This window comes from Halichoeres trimaculatus, unplaced genomic scaffold (genome assembly GCF_033239565.1).
Source record: "Halichoeres trimaculatus isolate MK-OKI-2021-1 unplaced genomic scaffold, fHalTri1.1 fHalTri1_scaffold_16, whole genome shotgun sequence".
NCBI lineage: Eukaryota > Metazoa > Chordata > Actinopteri > Labriformes > Labridae > Halichoeres > Halichoeres trimaculatus.
In genome coordinates, this window is record NW_027437194.1 from 26,551,595 (window position 1) to 26,570,419 (window position 18,825).

Sequence of the window (18,825 nt, forward strand, 5' to 3'; positions counted from 1 at the left end):
TCTCCTGATCATCAGATAATCATAAAAATGCTGAACAGAAGGGGGAAAAAGTTGCAGCTTTCTTCATTATCATCTTCTGCATGATTAATCACTGGATTGTCTTCCTGAGCGACATTGTGACCCATCATTCATAATTCAGGGATGTGCAGTGAAATCACAGGAACAGGAAATAAACAATGTTTCATTCAAATTCAAGGAGCCCCATTTTTTGTTTTGTAAATCAGACACAAAAGTGACCCAAATAAAGGCCCCGTGTGACTGCAGAGCCCACAATGGGCGCCATTGACAGCCTGAATAAGGATACGTCTGTGTGCCGATGTGACACCCAGCTGTCCTCTCAGGTAGGGAGGGACAATGGTACCAGAGCCGCCTGTCCATGAGCAGCATGTGATGTGACAGAAGATATAAAAGAGCTGTGAATCAACAACACCACACAGTTTGGAGGGACACCCAAAAAATCTTTCCCCAAAGCAGAGCAGCCGCCAAGATGAGGTTTCTAGTGCCGCTTTTTGTTTTCCTCGCTGTGGCAGCTTTCCACTCTGGTAAGAGGAATACACTTTAAAGTTCAGGAGCAAGGGGTTAAAATTTAGCATCTTTTGCTTGTTTATATCTGTGCTGTCTAACCAGAAGAAGTGTTTAGCTGAAGTCTGACTGATGCACTTGTGATGACTTGTAGCTCTCTCAGCGTCTCTGGAGTCTGCAGAGAAAGAGGAGGCTGTGGAGAAGAAGGGTGAGAAAAACATGCATTAATAAGTTCCAGCAGTAATAATGCAAATGTAAGGACACCTGCATGCCTCAGAAAGGGCCTCATACAATTCAATTGTCTTTCTTTTTCGTGCAGATGGGCTCACTAAACTACAGGAAATAGGTACTGTTGACTTTTTAACATTTCATGTTTGATGCTTCGTTTTTTTTTCTGTTGGTCTCGATCCATCAGGCGGAGACATTTTTGCCCTTTTGTTTCTGTTTCATAATATTTCTTTACAAGCCTCCCACTTCACACTTTAGAGCTTATGTGTTTGGGTTTATCTCTACATTTCTTTAATGGTTGTTCTTATATTAAAACCTTTCTGCTGGGCCTAAAATGAACTGTTTAAACATTTTCAGATCAGGCAGAGTTTGAAGCCGCTCAGAAGAACGAGGCGGCTCAGATGAACGGTAAGTTTGACAGAAGCCTTTGAGGATATATCTTTCACACTTATGTAAAGTAAGAGCTGTCAGCTGGACAGGAGCCTTTCTGTGTGTAGTTTGCATATTCTCCCCGTGCGTGTGTGTGTTCTCTCTGCATTCCCTCCCACAGCCCAAAAACACGCTCATTGGTCATTGTAAGTTGCCCACAGGTCAGGTGTGACTTTCTGGTTGTTTGTTATTCCAGCTCCAGTTGCTGGCAACCTGTTCTAAGTATACTGCACTGTGCGCCCAATGACATATAGGGACAGAAAAGCTTTGAAAAGTAATAATAATAATAATAATAATAATAATAATAATAATAATAATAATAATAATAATAATAATAATAATGATAATAATAATAATAATAATAATAATAATAATAATAATAATAATAATAATTATAATAATAATGATGATGCACCTTTCAAAACATTTGTTCACACAGTGCTTTTGAACAAAACAGATAAAATACATCAGTCCTGGTCAGGAAAAAAAAACAAAAATGTACAATACATAAAATCCCAATAACAGGAGAAGAGAACCCAACAACAAGGACCAGAGGTAAGAGAAAATAGAAGGGTTAAAAATACATGGCCAGTAGGTGTTGACAATAACTGTCAACTCGTGAAACGAATGTTTCTCTTAAAAAAAATTCTGTGAATAAAACTTTATCAGTCCATTACATTGTTAAAATGAAATCTTAAAAGATTTCAAACCAATCGGCCCAAAACAAAGAGAAACATTGATGTCTACGACATACTGACTTGCTCAGTGCAACAAACTCATATTATCAAGTTTATAAATGTAATATTTTAATATATATTCGGTTGATCTTTCATAACGAATTACTTATGTCATTGAGGACACTTGCATAACTCCAAGAAGATTAATTATTCAATATTTTTCATGATTTTTTGGTTTGACCATTTGACAGTTTAATGGGACTGATTCTTTAATTGGTTAAAAGTGGCAGAAATATCATATAGAATACTATCACAGCAACAGAAATGCCAACTACACATTTTAACAAACATCTAATATGTTGTTTTAAATAGTTTGAAGCATATTTTAATGCCAACCTCCTATTTATCACTGTCCCCAAAAAGGAAAAAGAAACAATACGAAAGAAAAACAATAAATTAGATAGAAAAAAAAAATACATAAGTGGATATATAAATAAAGATAAAGGTTATGATAATAACAGTAAAATCCAAAGGTTAAGATAGCCAAATAATGTTATGTTCATTAAAATAGTTTAGGTAAACAAGTACAAATGATATGAATATAACAACAATGAATAAAAAAGATCCAATAAGATAAAACAGTAATTGAACATAAAGAGAATTAAAACTGAAGAAAATAACACACTTAAAATACAGAAATAACAAATGGAATAAAAGGCAAGACAGCAAGAAGCCTATAAGGTAATACATGATCTAAATGTTGTTTCAAAACTCTATCTTATCTAATTTTTCCGTAACTTTCTCAGATATTTAAAATAATATTCTGAGCCTGTAATACACAAAAACTAGCTCCCAAGTTCTTCAATCATTTGTCTCTGGGAAACTTTTTGTATGGATCATAAGTAGGCCCCGGAATGTTTGCAAAGGGAACCTTGGCTAAAACACCAGAATAGCCCTTTAAAGTTCATTGAGGCTCCTCAGTTATGCCCGACAGCTCCATGTCTCTTATTACAGACAGGAAAGAGGTAAAGATGATTGATGGACAGATGTGTGAAGCACAGAGTGTAAACATTTTCAATCTCTTTAAATTTTCCTTTTAGTCACTGAGGAGCAGAGCGAGGGGACCCGCTACGGTAAGAAGAGCCACATGACCTTTGACCTCATCCAGAAATAAAAACATCAAATTCATTAGTTTAATCTGTTGAATCTGTTGAATCTGTATCACACAGAGGCTGTTCAGGATGGAGCAGGTAAGTCACACCTACACCTACAAACAAACACACAGGCAGACACAGGTTTGTGTTTGAAGTGAAAATCACGTGTTGAAATGTTTCCTGCAGTGGAGGGACGTGTCGAAGCTGACAAGGACAACACAGGTGTGTCAGAAACCTCCTCCTGCTATCAGCATGTGTCCTCTATGTATGTGATCTTCAACATTACATAACTGTGAAATCCTCCTCCAGCAGGGGGAGGCGCCAGCTCTGACGCAGCAGCACGAGGGGGTAAGAGCGGATTTACTGTCCCAGGATCGGCCTGTAGATGGCCTCAAAGGACATTTCAGAGAAGTTCTTCAAGATGAGGCGAGGGCACACTGGGGTGTGAAATTCACAGTCTTGTGACTGATTTTTTTTTTTCTCCCACAGAATCCTCAGAGTCCTCTGAGGAGGCCGAGGGTGAGTTCATGACTTTATTTTGGACATAAAAGTTAATTCCAGTTAATCTTTTACTGACCGTTTTCTTTTTATTGTTATTGACAGGAAGACAAAAGCGGGGTAAGTATTTCTACATCTGCAATAAAGCACTAAACGCACAATCCAACATTAACTTTGAGTGAAACAAAGTTTATCTCAGGGCAATGATCTGTTAAAAACAAGTTCTGGTATTTGTTTTTAAAGTAGTCTTTGAGATGTTTAAGGGTTAAAATCTGAGATAAGCCAACTTTAAAACTATTTTTTGTGCTTTATTTGTACATTTCTCCTCCTCAGAGCACCATGAGGCTGTGTCAGAGACTGTGAGCAGCTCTGGTAAGATCAACCTTCACTGAAAATATGCTTCACACACAAATACTCATCTCTTTACTTACTGCAACATCCCTCTTTTCTCTTTCCTCCTGTAGATGAAGGCAGTCATGATTCAACCAAGGAGGAAGGTGAAAACACCTGAATGCCACACAAATGCTGCACCACAAAAATCCACACGCCTGTTTACTGCGTGTCATCCATAACCCAGATATCTGAGCCAAGGTGGTGATAAACATTTCTTGAGGCAGACTAAAAGTACCTGCTGAGGCACGATGTGGTGAACTGTTTGGAGCACACCATGTGAAAGTCAAATTGTAGGTTATGCAATGAAGAGCGAAAACAGAGCCGGTCAGGGCCAGTCTGAGCTAGATTTAAACAGAGTTAAAACAGTTTATAGGTCGGGCGCAGCAAACAGTAAAAGAAGCATATAACAGCTTGTGAAAAGAAAAAAGAATTCGAGGTTTTCCTCCCCAGAGTAATGACATAATGTTTTAGAAACACATTTTTAAGCCACCACAGTTATGGAAGAAGCTGTTTACTGCTTGACCTCGAAAATAAGACGCTGGCTTTGTTTGTAGGAGCACAGTCCTCCTTGTATGTGAATAAATCTGGGACAAAAATCCAGGACACTCTGAGGCTTCTGTCCCACAGGTGCTTATTGTGCTTGATTTATACTGTATCATCTGCTCCGGGTTATTTTAGGAGCCAAGGATGCTGCGTCCCTGCCCTAAAAGATGCAGAAAGTTGAGTTTTAAATGTGATCAGATTCCTAAGGTGAAGAGAAGTCATTGTGACTGTTTGAGGTGCTGCAGAGGAAGAGCGTCCTATGCTGGAGTATAAGAGAAATTAATGGTGAAGCAGTAAATCTTAATCCTTCTGGGGGTTGAATATGCTGCTCTTTTTTTTTTTTTTTGCTATACAGCAGTAAAGTGCTGCTACAGGCTGCTGCAGTCATTCATCACTAACCTGCTCACGAGGGCTGAGTCACATCAGGAAAACAGAAGGAGAGCTCTGAATCATTCACTCTGGAAAAATACTGAATTGTTGAGTGTACAATGTACAGCTAGCGTAAAGGAATCCTGTGTGTGTGTGTGTGTGTGTTTCTGCGTCACAGATCCAGATGATTGAGGAGCACTGCAGCACGTGGATCCCATCGCTCCCTCGTCACCCGGTGCACGCGCTGCATCGGGCTTACTACGAATAAAAGGGAACTATCGTCTGTAAAACCTGCGCTCCTTCTTTTTGACTCATGCTCCTTAAAGTTTGTAACTGTAAGGACATTAAATACTACTTCATGGTGTAGTGAATGGCTTATTTAATGAGTTTTCTTCCAAAATGGTAACAAAAACAAACACAACATCTGTATTTTCCCATTTTTATTTTTCATTTGTTTTTTGTATCCACAAGTTTGATTTATAGTATGTCGATGTGCATTAAAAAACAAAACAAAAAAACTCCTGTCTTTGGTACCTAAGGGAAAATAAAACAATTAAGGCAACTACAGCATCTACAGGTCTGAAATGCATTTAGTACTGCAGCCAAATGGTGGCATGCAACTTATGTCCACCCTCATTCAAACGAGGCCAGATCAACTTCCAGATTTTAGGTTCCCGTTCCTTCTACTTCACAACCGTGTTCAGCTCCTCAGGGCCCAGTGAGAGGAAAACCAGAGCAACCCAAACATCCACGTAGGTGCAAGTTCCACAGAAAAACCAAACGGGGAAGAAGCTGATGAGAGGTTGACTAGAAAACATAAAGGCTGAAGCAGACCTAAAGCATTTAACCGCCGTGTATGATGCAATCAAGTTTTACAGGAAACTTAAGGTCTTGTTTGAGAGCAAAACGCTGACAATGTGTTGTTACATTTCTGAAATTCAAGTCATTTCATGCAGAGGATCCTGCAGTTAGCCTGATGACTGATTCAATGATGAGGGCTTTGTTTACTTCTGTCAGAAATGGACTGACTTGATGCCAATTTAGGGTTTTACAAATGTTTTTTTCAGGCAGACATTCAGTGAGAACAGTCTTCACTTTAAGTTAATGGTCATTTTTTGTTCCACAACACCAGGGAGAGAAAATACACATCCCGGTTAATAGGATAAAAAAGAAGCCAGATGAGAAAATTTACTGAACAAATACTCAGAATTGGGGGAAACACATAAACACACCATAACCTTGTTGATTGTTTTTTTTTTTTTCCCTAAAAATATTCCTTTTGCAACTACTTTACTTTCAGCATGTTGTGTGACTGAAGAGTTACATCTGCAAAAGGCTAATACTGCATTTTAGTTGTTCATTTTGTTACTAACATGTAAAACAAAATTAAAACAGCATGGTCGTATATACATAAATGCAAAGTAAAAAAAATGGAAGAATGATAGTAGAAAAAAAATCAGTTGATGTTTTTTTGATTAACTCTTTACAGAATGACAAAGCAAGTCAGAACAAAGAAATGCAAACTTCCCACGGGAAGTAAAGTGGCCCAACTGGAACAAAGCAATTTCTAGGTTGAAAATGATGCAGCCAAGAACCACAGGCCCATATCACAACTCATTTCAAACATCTTTTTTTTCTTTTTGCCTTTTTTCTTCCAAAGTTGTTGGCTTGAGGTAAAGCGATATATTTTGGCCTTCCAACTTTACTCCTCGTCTCTCCTCGGTGCGCGCTGGAGCGGTTTCTTTCTCCTCCCCTGCGTCGGGGTGCAGCTTAGTGCTCACAGGATGCCGTAGATGAAGATGGCCATGATGGCGGCGCTGATCAGGCCGGAGATGGGCACGGTTACGAACCAAGCCATGAAGATGTTTCTGAACAGACGCCAGTCCACCGCCTTTCTGGAGCGCAGCCATCCTACTGCGACCACGGAGCCCACCTGGAAACAGAGCGGTCGTTACGTAAATCTCACCAAAATCGTTCGCTGTAAAACTTCAATTATCACCACGCCTAAAAATGAACCGTTTCATAATGGAGAAAGTTACTCAAGTCAAAACAGTCTGACTCCTGTTTACTCTGCTTCCCTCACACTGAGCGGGCTTCTTCCCCCGTGTCTAGTCTGTTTCCCTGACCACAGTGTTTAACCGGCGTACCTTGCAGTGGGTGGTGGAAACAGGCAGGCCAATGTTTGAGGCGACCACGACAGTCAGGGCTGAGGCCAGCTCGATGCTGAAACCACTGTGGAGGAATAAAAACAACACTCATGACTCTCAGGTGGATTTGTCTGAGCATGCTCACTAAATTCAAAGAGTTGTAAAAGATGTGGTTTTATGGAGGAACAGGTTCAGCACTGTCTGAGGACTTCATACCTTGAGGGGGTTATCGGGGTGAGGTCTTTTCCCATCGTCTGGATCACTCTGCGTCCCCACACCCAGAGCCCAGCACAGATGCCAACACCCCCGTACAGGAGAAGCCAGATGGGCGTGGGTGCATTTGTAGTCACACTGCTGGTTTCATAAACCAGCCACAGAGCCACCAGTGGTCCAATGGCATTACTGCAGAGGAGGGAAGGACCCGTTTTAGATTTCAAAACAAATCCCTTCCAGCGTACCAAAGAAGAAAAACCAGATAAAAACAGCCCTTTAAAGAATTCTGCTTACCTGACGTCATTTCCTCCATGAGCAAAGGATCCGAAGCAGGCGGTGAGAATCTGGAGGAACTGGAACAGCGTTGAGACCTCTGGCTTGTCCGCCTCAAGGCCGTCGTCATCCAGAGAGCTTTGGCTGCTTCCTGCGTCCTCCTTCCCCATGTCCAGAGCCACCTCGCCTTCCCCAAGGCCTTCAGGGGTCGTGTTCTCCGCCACAGCGTTGCAGTAGCTGGTGTAACTGTCCATGCGCACACGCTTCTTCTCCTGCCCACCTGGACCCTTCTCGCTGTCCTCGCTGGCCCGGAAGTCTGTGTCTTTGTGCTTGAAGTCACCGTGCATGCCGATGATGGCCATGGTGTAGGAGGTGTAGCTGTTGTTACGCCGGATGGGTCGATCACCGCCCTCACCCATGCAGTCGCCGACTTTGGCCAGGTGGAGCTTGTGCAGCAGGTCTTTGTAGAGGCCGGAGTCTTTGTGCACCGTGTGGTACTGGCTGTAGCCGTTACTGGGGATCTGTGCGGGCCTGTTGTTAAACTGAGCCTGGTGGTGATTATTGGTGGAGCCGTAGCTGTGCTGGTTGTTGTCCTGGTTGTTAAGCTGGACTTGTTTGGAGGCTGTAAAATAAATAAATAAAAAAAAAAAGAGGTGAAAAAGTTACATTTAATATCTAGAAATCCAGCTTGAGTCACATAAATGTAGAGGCTGCAGAAACCTTACCTCCATTTGCATTGCTGTTGTCAGTGTCATCACAATCTCCGATGTCAAACGCCACCTTGCGTTCCTTATTGTCAACTTCGTCAGAGTCTCCGATGTCAAATGCCACTCTGCGTTCCTCTGGGGCGGCCTGGGGCTGGGCGGAGGGGTTTTGATTGACAGCTGGGGTGGTGGATGTCTCCTTGGCAGTCTGTTTCAGGATTGGACAGTGGGCCTCTTTCAGCTCCCTCTTCTCCATCAGGGGGCTCTCAGAGGGGCTGGCAGCCTTGAGATCTCCTGGCAGGGGAAGAGTTGAGTGAGATATTGCTTGGATTACGTCCAAACATCTATACAGTACAGCTCAGAAATATTAGAACAGCACATGTGTTTACTCTTGGCCTAAGCTGCGGGGAGTCATCAGAATTGCATAACCAGAGTCAAAAAATCCTTTGTTCCATAAATGTAACTAAACCCGTGTTCAAAGGTGAGCTGCTGCGTTCACAGGATCAGATAAATGGATTATTACCTTACAAGGAACATATTTACACGAGCATGAGCAGCTGATGAGAAGAAAGTCGATAAGACCTGACACATCCTGAGGCTTACAGGAGTTTTGTTTGTGTTTTCAAGGGGATGAGATACTTAAAGCCAATATTTTCTATTTGACAATCCCTGGTGTTGTCCGACTGGTTCGTCACATTGACTGCTGCAGCTCCAGCTCTAACCAGTTCCGATGAGGCTGCATCCGCCCCACAACACACGCGCTGTACGTGCCATGTTGACGCCTTAAGTCAACCTGAGCTTATTTTAGTCCTGGAGGTAAAGGCCAATTAAGAGGCTCACTTTGACCCAATTAGGCCGTTGGTCTACTGGCAGTTTGCTAACATGGATCATACCCGGTCAGATCAAACTCACCTTATGATGCAAGAAATAAAAAGAGCTCGGCATGCAAAAATCGATACAACAAAATAAATATTTAACCCTCTTTCCCTCAAAGGCTCCACACAGAGGCCTGTGCACTGCTTTGTTATCCCTGATGGTTCATCTTTTAAACACAGCAACAAAAGGCCACACTTATCACGCATCTGTTATGAAAGACCAGTTAATAAAAAGCATTGTGACATTAACAATAGAGTGACCTAAAAACTTCACAAATGGTCAGAGATCCCCTCAGACATAGACACACAGGAGTGTGAGTTTTGGGTTTGACTCTTGGGATTTTCACATTAAGCCAGCATTACATAAGAAAAACTGCTGACAATATTTTGGGATCCGCTTTCTCGAGTGACTCCACCATGACTAAATATCCCTTTAATCTCCATTTGCTGGATTAATGGGAGCGCTCAGTGTGAATGGTCACATTGAGCTACATGGTGTGCAGGCTTACTTTATCTCACCTGCCCAGAAGCTTAAGTGAGGTCACCAACGTCTCTGTGGTCAGAAACTGACGGCAAAGGACTCCAAAAATAAAAAAACTGAAAAGTCAAAAACAAAAAACACACACAGGACGGCAGCTTACCCTCAATCTTCTTCTTGAGGCGAGGACAGACGATGAACCAGACCACGATGGCAGTCAGCAGGGACAGACCCATTGAGATGAGCAGGGTGCCCCACCAAGGAATCTTGTCAAATCCAAGCACTTCAAGATCGCGAGGAACAAGGGACAGAAACACACAAAGAGAAAGAAAAGGGCATTTTTAAAACACAAGGCAGCAGCTGCTACCTTTCTGAGAAAAGTTACCAATAAAAAAGTGTAAAACTCTAAAATGTGAAGAAAACAAATTAAATAAACTTTTTAGAAACATGAAAATGAGAAGTGAATATCAGTCTTTTAAAATCATTGTCCTTTTGCTCTACAGTCAATGTCACACTTGTCTGCATTGCCTCACTGTGCCACATACTAGTTAAACATGGAAAGCATGTGTACCCCACAATGTCAACAGTTATGTAACAGCTGACAGGTGAAAGAGCAAAAATGTCACCATGACCCCAATATGCCCTGCTAACATTACATGTGGACAATGAGTACCTTAAAAGGCGACACTGCTGAAGGAGAAAAGGGAAAGAAAGGGGGAGTCGTTCCTTGGAGCTGTTTGCTGTAGCAATAACGACACGCTCTTGCCAAGACTGCAGTAAAGCTGGTGCAGCAGAGGTAGATATAATGCAGCACATGCTGGCAGAACGCGACTATTTACATTTCCCTGGGGACGCAGGCAGCGTTGTCAAAGCAGGGCTGCAAGTCAGCAGTGTGTTAAGGAGAAAACAAAAACAAAAGCTACTAGAAATTCTAACAACAGCGCTCCAGGAGAGGTGACCTTGGCCCTGCATAATTACAAACAAATAACACTTAACCAGCTTGGTTCGTTTGGGAAGTTGAAGATAAGAAGGGGGAAAGAGAAGCCAAGGCTGCTCGATAACTGTCTCGGTCGCCGTGCTCATTTAAGGGCAGAGTCCACCGTGCACTCTCTCCACTGAGTCACGCTGCAGCATGAGACTGCAGAGCACCTAACTGATGTTTATTCAGTTACGCAATGGAAGCGGACTCCCTTTAGGACTTCAGAGACATAAGAGGGGGAAAAAGGGCAGGCAGCTCTGTAACAGCTGAGTCTTTCACAGGAGTACGGTGGCTAACGGGAAGTGAGACATCCAGAGACAGGTGTGACTCAGTGAGACATCACTACGCAATAACAGTCCAGAGGATCCAACAAAGGGACACAAAACAACACCGTGAACAACAAAAGGGCCTGATGGATCCCACATGGACACTCTTTGTCACAGAGACTTGTTTGTGGGCAACTTCCTACAAAATATAAAAGAGGGTTTAAAAAGTAGCCTGGGTCTAGCAGTCTGATAAACACTCCCACACAAAGGGGTGAGTTTATACCACAGCCATGCAGTGGGATGAACAGGACTGCACAGGAAATTGAGTCCAACCACGGCTGCGTTCCACAGCCCCTCCCTGAAACCTCTGTATCCTGTGGCCTACATTACACAATAACACGGGCTGACCCCCCCATCCCAAATACTATAAATGCAACTTACCAGCGACTTCAGTTATAAAGAAACTTAAAGAAGTTTATAAGTCACTCTGCCACATCTAGCAAAGCATCATACCAAGAGTATTAGGATTAAGTCAGAGCTCCATTAAGCATCTGCTCTGAAGTGATGTCTAAGCCGGACATTCTATCCACACAATCAGTGTTTATCACGGCAACGCTTCCTCTGAAGACATCCAAGTCCCTGTTTCAGAGACAATGGCTCAGACTCACTGTGCCAGGTATGGTGACATGTGAGCGTCAGGTTTGTATTTCTGATTGTTTGGCGTCCCCTGAGCAACCAACGCCAGTGGGTGTCTGTATCCAGCAACACGCATTGGAGTTAGTTAAACGAGGCTGTGTGTGAGGATGATGAACTTCAGCTTTGACTTGGAAACAAGAGGAAAAAAATGCAAACTTGTGTATCAATTTCTCTGTGAAGGTCAGCGACATAGGCAAAAGTAGATGGTGATTTTTTAACTCTCCTGGAGAGGCACCAAATTTCAAAAATGAGCGCTGAACACTCAAAAGGGCCTAAAAAGGGTAGCAAGTCTTATGTGTGTCGCTACTTGATGGATTTCGTTCAGCTGGGAACGGAGCGACAGCAGTTGTTGATTTGTAACGTGTCAAGAAGTCGCACCAAACCTCATCCGTACAGGCTGCCAGCTGACCCTCAAATGCTTTGGCCAAAAGCATGCACTTGCTGACTTGAGGTCTCTGGCACCGGTGTATATATTGAGTTAAGGAATGTGCTGTGGGATGCCTGGTGTCCAATCTCACCACTGTGATGGGGTCTAGATTAGGGGAACGCTGAGTCCTATCAGGAGACCAAACATACTGTACTCAGTTGGCAGCAGATAGTACTTCTGCAGGAGGGTGAGTGTAACAGCCGTATGAATCATATCCTACGAGCCAATGGAGTGTAGTATATTCGTGGCCAAAATTAAGCCTAATAGTTAAATCTTGTTGAATGATTTATTGTATCAGATGGACACGGAGCAGGCTGTGACTTAAAGCCTTGATGTAGAATGGCATGAGAAGTGGCCCTCCAGCTGTTTTGAGGCTTTAAAATTGGCCTGATGTGTTTTTAATCATTCTTCCTTCAAAATAAATAGACTAATGTGAATGTAGGAGGTGTCAAACTTAGCCTCTCTGTGTCAAAGTGAGTTTGTCATGGAGTCAAAATGCAATCTCGCACCTTTCTCAATGTGAGGCACCAAAGTACAGGCCCTCATGTACAGTGCACTGTGGTTTGGGAAACTTCACACAGCTGTACAGAATGTGCCTGACTAAGCAGGCTTATGGGCTATGCTGGATCTGCAAGTGATCTCCTCTGAGTGTGCTGCTGATGTGCCTGCACACATCAGTGCACCATATCTGGTCAAACTCTGGCCTGTAGCAGCCATTTACTGGCCCAGGCCAGCTAACATCTTGAACTGCTAGGCCCTGTAGAGAGAAGAAAACAAAGGAGCAAAAGTTGCTCATTTAATAAAGAGATTATGAATAAATGGCTCACAAGTATTTAGAGCATTACTCTAGAAAATTATAGTATCAACACAACTAACGACAGCCCTTTTACTTCTCTTTTCCTCCTTCATGTCTGAAGGACAGACAGTGACGTCAAGCGCTAGTGAAATCTTATTTCCATCTCCCTGTTGTGCTCCGCTCTATAACTTCATTCCAGCTATGACCCACATACAACCACAGGCAAGAAGGCCCCAAAAAACATGTTAAAATAAACACAGCTTCTGTGAAAACGGTAAACACAGTCTGGTTCAGTCTGGAATACATGTGGGCATCCGGCTGTCTGAGGGAGCAGTTTATTTTAAACTGTGGCTGTGGGCAGGCATGCAAAGCAAAATGAGTCAAACAACGATACTCACTAGGAGCTCCAGTGAACATGATGGAGAACAGGTTGATTCCCATGGTCATGGCATAAAAGACAGGAAGAGCTTTCAATCCATTAGGCACGGGGTCTTTCTGTAGGGGAGACAAAAAAACAGAGCAAACTAGCAAATGTCTGGGCTGCACTGAAAATGAACCGTCCCTGTTTTGTTGTCTGATTACAACTGATGACATAACAAGGGCACAGTGGTAATTTCAGCCCCACTCAATGACAAGAATAGGGAACTGATTCAGAGAACAGAAGTATCATTGCTACATTTCCTCTATCCAATTTTAAACACTGACTTGTTAAGCCTTGTTGAAAATGATTCAAACTTTCACTATGAAACCTCTCACCTCACTCAAAACCATAATCTAGCCAGAGTTTGACTGGAGCCCTCTTACCTTTTGCAGGATGAACATGCGCACAAAGTAGAAAACAATCCCTGACATTATTCCAGACAAAAGGGGACTCAGGAACCAGGAGCCAACTGAAAATTAAGGAAAAGGGAGCACAGAAAATTAGCGGAAACGTGATATTTGAAATCTGGGGAATGCAATTTCATGTGGGGAAATAAATCTGATAAGTGATGTAATTTCCCTGGTTGGGTGGTTGGCTGTTTTGGCTATTTACCAACAAAGTGAACAGTCTCTTTTCAACTAGAGAGTGGATCATTTACACTTATTCAGCCCCAACATTTGTCAGGGCTTAAATTTGCTTTTCTACAGATGACAAAGGATCTCGTTTCTATCAGCTTGGTCTTTTTGAAAAGAAGTTAAACCTGAATTGCAGCATCTGACGAAATATACAACCTGGGAAATAAGAAGTTTACCAATTATACATGTTACAAATATTTCCTCATTCTTTACTGCAACACCCTGTTAGCTATAATTTTTTTTTTTTTTACACTTATCTAGATTGGATACCAGTTTCATTTTTATCATCACATACAGACAATAGATTTTGAATTAAAGATTTTGCTGTGAAACCAACAGGGTCATGTATAACTGTCTTTTATATGACTGTTTTATATCAATACTTCCCTGCACAGACAACATAAAGGCTACAATAAAATGATAATGGTGCTTTACTTGTCACACCCTGCCAGTCCATTAAAACAATCTGAGGTCCAAGCCAACCAAACATGGAGAACTTTTCTAGGTCAAGTTAAGGTCACTTACCTATACGGAGGAGTTCAAGCCACTTAACTCCCTGTTGGCCTCTGGCAACCAGTGAGAAGCCAATAGTAGCACCAACAATGCAGTGTGTTCCAGAGATGGGAAGCTTAAGGAAGGAGGCAACCAACTGCCACACAGCAGAACCTAATGACAGCAGATAAAAGTACATTTGAATCAACCTGAGCTCTCTACAGTTGTACTTAAATAACTTTTCAGACTTGGAAAACTGGCAAAGAAAAACACTCAGCAGACTGATGTATGAAACATTCTGGTTATAAAACAGCTTTATAGTAGAGCTGAAACGATTCCTCGAATGATTAGAGGTACTTGATTACAAAAAATACTCAAGTAATTTTCTCCGCCTCGAGGAATCGTTTCATTTTAAAAAAGATCAAAGAGTGATATTTCAAATAGAGCTGAGGCCATATTAAGAGAGTTTTCAGACCTCTCAAGCTACCAAAGCAAGCGCTCTTATTGACATGCTGTATCAGAAAATTCTATTTCTTAAAGAGAAAAAAAATCATTTGAAAAATAACTGCTCTTTATCTAAACATAAATGTATTTTATCCGATTACTCAATTAATCGATGGGATTTTCAGTAGAATACTCGAATACTAAAATATTCGATAGCTGCAGCCCTACTTTATAGTGACAAGCCTTGTGTGCTGCCAAGCCTCATTCACCAGGTTCAATAACCCCAGGTGTAATTACATCCAAGATTAGCTGCCAGTACTCACCAAACATGGCACTGATGGATCCAGCCATCAACACCTGCTCGGAGCCATTGTACATGCCCACATCGATGATACCTTTGCGGATGGTTTCGCTGACTTTGGCCCCAAGGAGAACAGAGCCCAGGGTCTCAAAAATTGTGGCCAGAATGCATGCCTGTCGCAAGGTGACCACCCCAGAGCCTACAGCTGTACCAAATGAGTTGGCGACATCATTTGCACCCACGGAAAAGGCCAAAATAAATGCAATGATGAAGCCAATAATCAGCAGCCACAGGTAATCTGTGAGAGGGGTGTGGGTAGCTATCCCTACTGTGGTGGCAAGGATTGTTGCAGCTGTAATTGTTGAAACCATGATTGCAAATTTATGAGAAACTGTTTCACAATCTTAAAGGGAATAAATGCCTGACAAAATAGTGATTTATTTAATGCTATATCTAAACAGCAGTTAGTGAAATTAAGAGGTAATCTTAAAATAAATAAACTTCTCTTTCCCACCTATAAAGATAGGATTCAGCAGTGCAAACTTGTAATTTGTTTATCCGGTACAGACCAGAAAACAATTAAGGTAAACAGTGGTAAAGTGGGGGCTTATTGCTATCCTGTAATTATACTAGATCTGTTGATTTTGCTTTGGTGCTGGGCTATCAAGCAGAGTGGACAAACAGCCATGGTGCAAATGTAACTGCAGATGAGCAGGGGTACATTCTGAAAGACAAAAATAAGAAAAAAATGTGTAAATAAACGACATAAGACCCAAAACAATAACAAATGGATGATCCAAGAATTTAGAACAAACATAACAGCTTTTGTGCTGGCTGAACTAGATAAAACAACCCAAGAGGCGTGGTGAAAAGAAATACTTGTTGCAGCGCTTGAACCGGAAGATAGACCTCGACTAGCCTCCTTTCCAATTGGAAGCCATGTTTTGTGTGTGTCGCAGGAAGAGATCGAAGGTTAAATCACACCAAGAGCCTTTAGAATTTCCAGGAAACATAACTATGTCCCAGTTTACAACAGCTTCGGTTGTTCACTGCTGACTTTAAGCGCCGTACAAAGAAAATAAGTGCGTTATCTATCGGAGACAAGAGGCTCCGGTCCTGTCTGCGCACGTGTCGTCATCCATTCATAGAACACGGCAGTGAGCACGAGCCTCTTCTGTTGATACCGCTTCACGGGACGGGTCAGCAGAAGCAGCTCGACACGAGTAGGAATAAATAAAATAATATTACATTAATGTGTAAAGTAACCACATGTTTTATCCAGTTTGACGTTGTTTGTCGTAATAGGGGGCGCAACCGGATGTTACTCAATATAGGGAACACAAGCGGCTGGATGGGAGGACAGTCACCACTGCGAGTGTGTCTGTGTGTGTAGAATCTATTTTAATGACCTGCCAAGTGTCCGTGCGTTGGACAGATGGTCAGTAGTGCTGCCGTAAGCTCACTGTAACATACACACTAGTTCAACATGAGGATAACCTGATGTCGGGCGAAGCCTTCATTAACTTCACGGCAACTTGCGCGATCAGTCCTAATACTGTGTCAAACAATTACTAAATGTATAGGTCAAATAATGGGCGAGTTTTCACCGACATAACCGATCGTGCTGATAACTGTTTCCTTATGTCGCATACGTAAATCCACGACTCATCACCCCGGCTAACAATAGCATTAACGCAAGGAACGTTAGTTATGTCAACATTACATACTACAACAGTAGCCCCCTAATCGTTCATCAATAAGAAACATGAGTTTTATTATTCAAGAGAAATATGCAAAAATTTTAGTACTTACCACACGTTGAAGTATCTGTCCAGTAAAGAATAGAGTTGCTAGCCAGTAAGCTAATTAACTTAGCGCGCGCACGGACCGAAACGTTACGATAGCGCGCGCGGGATACTACAAAAAAAAACACAAATTTTGAAATATAACGCCCAAAAAAGCTGCCTATAGTAAAGTAAAGTGACTATTTCAAAAAAGCTATCCAATCAGACTTGAAAATTATCGCGTCTTCTGTCATCCAGAACCGTCTCAGTTTGAATGAGTGTCTCGATGCCGCATGTGTGGAACTTGCTCGTGCCGGCTGAAGAGAACACAGGCTTCTTGTTTTATTGGATACACCCTCCAGGAGGCCCCGCCCAGCTGCTGTCAGCATCATCACTAGCAACTGGGTGATTTTTTTTTTTCTTCAGTGATCATGCGTTTAACGTATGAACAGAAGATCCTACTTCGTGTCAGTTCACATTTCTTTTGGTTTGTGCAGTTTTTCACAGAACCTCAAAAGAAAATGATTCAAAGCCCAACGAATCCCCTGGCCTAATCATAATCGACTAGTAACCTACACCTTGCTGTCACATTCTGTACACGTGTATACTTGCTTTTATTAATTTAATTTTCTCAAGACATTTACAAGTGTAGTGACCTACTAAGGTCATGAGAGACTACACAGTTAGGAGTGAGCTGTGCTTCTTTTCCCATTTTTCCAAATGTGGTTGAACGTTTTCTTTTCACATAAATAATGCTAAAACATAAAATTGTCCTCACATCAGAACTGTCACAGAAGTCTGTAGAAACATGTCATATACACATTTTATAGCATAGCTTGCATACAAATATCCATGCAAATACACAAAACCTCCTCATCTAAAACAATGACATGCCTGAGTTTGAAATCATGATTTCATGTAAAAGATATGTAACATAAAAGTAAAGAACAAAATATTTTTCTGCTAAGTTGGTACGAAAACAATAATCTTCATCATTCTAACACCATGTGACGACAATCTAACGGGTCTTAAACTTTACAAACACACCATGAGACTTTCTTTCTCGCTCTCTTGCACACACACACACACACACACACACACACACACACACACACACACACACACACACACACACACACACACACACACACACACACACACACACACACACACGACCACTTTGGTTATTGTAATGTTTATTTCTTTATGGTGATTAACCCAGTTCCAAGTTATTGCACGTGGTCATATGACCATCTTTTACGCAGTACAGAGAAGACAAAGCACAATCATAAGTACTGTTTTTTTTTTTTAACTTATTGCCATAACAGACTAGGAAAATATCCGGTGACGACGTGAAGAACATTAAGGACAACTTGTTTTTCATTCAACAGCAACAGACCGGAAAATTTAACAAAGTCACCTTGAAAAAAGTATGACTGTTGTTTAATTCTAGAGAGTCATGGCAGGATAAATGTATGAAGTGCCCAACTAATGCACGGTTAAAAACATGTTTTGAAGTTATGTAACAACAGCGTAGAAAACAGTGAGAAATCGCCTAACCACAATGAAGAGTGTTTATTTTCGTGGGATCATGCTGTATGTCAGCTCATATAATTACTATTTTATTACGAGCTGCTCGCCCCCCTCCATTGTCTTTCCCGTCTACCTACGTCACTTTTTTAAGGATCATGGAAATTTCCCTTCTTCCTAAATCAGTGGGCATGGTCCGGGTTTGGCTTCATTCGATGAATAAGAAATGTATAATAACAACAAAGCTATGATTGAAACAGGAAAAGATAGTAAACAAAAAAGTCCCTTTTTTTTCTAAATCCAAAAACGCTAAAAAGAAAAAAAAAATCATATTGTACGTTTGCAAAATTTGTTCACTCGTAATAACGACCCCCGCCGTGGCACCTGAATGCATCATTTCATAAAGGAAGGAGTGGCGGCTGTAAGTGTTTCAATTCACTGAATGAGGAAGTCTAGTCCTGGCATTTTTATCAAAAACATACTTGTAATATGGGTTGATATAATTTATGTACTTTCCGAGTTAAATTCCTAAGCAAACACAGAAGTTACTC

At 41.6% G+C, this 18,825-nt stretch overlaps 2 protein-coding genes across 5 annotated transcripts; one reads left to right on the top strand and one right to left on the bottom strand.

Moving 5' to 3' along the window:
- Positions 1–384: 384 nt before the first annotated feature.
- LOC141805867 (uncharacterized) lies at positions 385–5,179 on the top strand. Of its 3 annotated transcripts, none has more exons than XM_074691077.1 (13): positions 385–542; positions 677–730; positions 842–868; positions 1,108–1,158; positions 2,957–2,989; positions 3,086–3,106; positions 3,197–3,232; positions 3,320–3,358; positions 3,500–3,529; positions 3,614–3,628; positions 3,842–3,880; positions 3,973–4,005; positions 4,992–5,179. In XM_074691077.1, the coding sequence occupies exons 1-13, from the start codon at positions 488–490 to the stop codon at positions 5,003–5,005; spliced, it is 447 nt and encodes a 148-aa protein (XP_074547178.1). In that variant the 5' UTR covers positions 385–487; the 3' UTR covers positions 5,006–5,179. The 3 variants fall into 3 exon arrangements, with proteins under 3 accessions (XP_074547178.1, XP_074547179.1, XP_074547180.1); XM_074691078.1 differs by having other exon boundaries at positions 3,323–3,358; XM_074691079.1 differs by lacking the exon at positions 842–868.
- Positions 5,180–6,026: 847 nt separating this feature from the next.
- On the bottom strand, positions 6,027–17,079 carry slc20a1b (solute carrier family 20 member 1b). Of its 2 annotated transcripts, none has more exons than XM_074691075.1 (11): positions 16,773–17,079; positions 14,983–15,684; positions 14,249–14,389; positions 13,472–13,557; positions 13,066–13,162; positions 9,667–9,786; positions 8,172–8,444; positions 7,468–8,068; positions 7,177–7,362; positions 6,961–7,045; positions 6,027–6,746 (listed from the first exon to the last, which is right to left on the bottom strand). In XM_074691075.1, the coding sequence occupies exons 2-11, from the start codon at positions 15,329–15,331 to the stop codon at positions 6,591–6,593; spliced, it is 2,094 nt and encodes a 697-aa protein (XP_074547176.1). In that variant the 5' UTR covers positions 15,332–15,684; positions 16,773–17,079; the 3' UTR covers positions 6,027–6,590. The 2 variants fall into 2 exon arrangements, with proteins under 2 accessions (XP_074547176.1, XP_074547177.1); XM_074691076.1 differs by lacking the exon at positions 16,773–17,079 and adding an exon at positions 15,840–16,118.
- Between the last annotated feature and the right edge of the window lie 1,746 nt (positions 17,080–18,825).

Excerpts from the sequence above, each read along its gene's own strand:
- LOC141805867 (XM_074691077.1), top strand. The coding sequence starts at position 488 with ATGAGGTTTCTAGTGCCGCTTTTTGTTTTCCTCGCTGTGGCAGCTTTC. Across the intron at positions 2,990-3,085 it reads GAGCGAGGGGACCCGCTACG|AGGCTGTTCAGGATGGAGCA; the intron begins GTAAGAAGAGCC and ends TGTATCACACAG. Across the intron at positions 3,107-3,196 it reads GGCTGTTCAGGATGGAGCAG|TGGAGGGACGTGTCGAAGCT; the intron begins GTAAGTCACACC and ends TGTTTCCTGCAG.
- slc20a1b (XM_074691075.1), bottom strand. The coding sequence starts at position 15,331 with ATGGTTTCAACAATTACAGCTGCAACAATCCTTGCCACCACAGTAGGG. Across the intron at positions 14,390-14,982 it reads ATCCATCAGTGCCATGTTTG|GTTCTGCTGTGTGGCAGTTG; the intron begins GTGAGTACTGGC and ends TGCTGTCATTAG. Across the intron at positions 9,787-13,065 it reads CATGTTCACTGGAGCTCCTA|TGCTTGGATTTGACAAGATT; the intron begins GTGAGTATCGTT and ends GCGATCTTGAAG.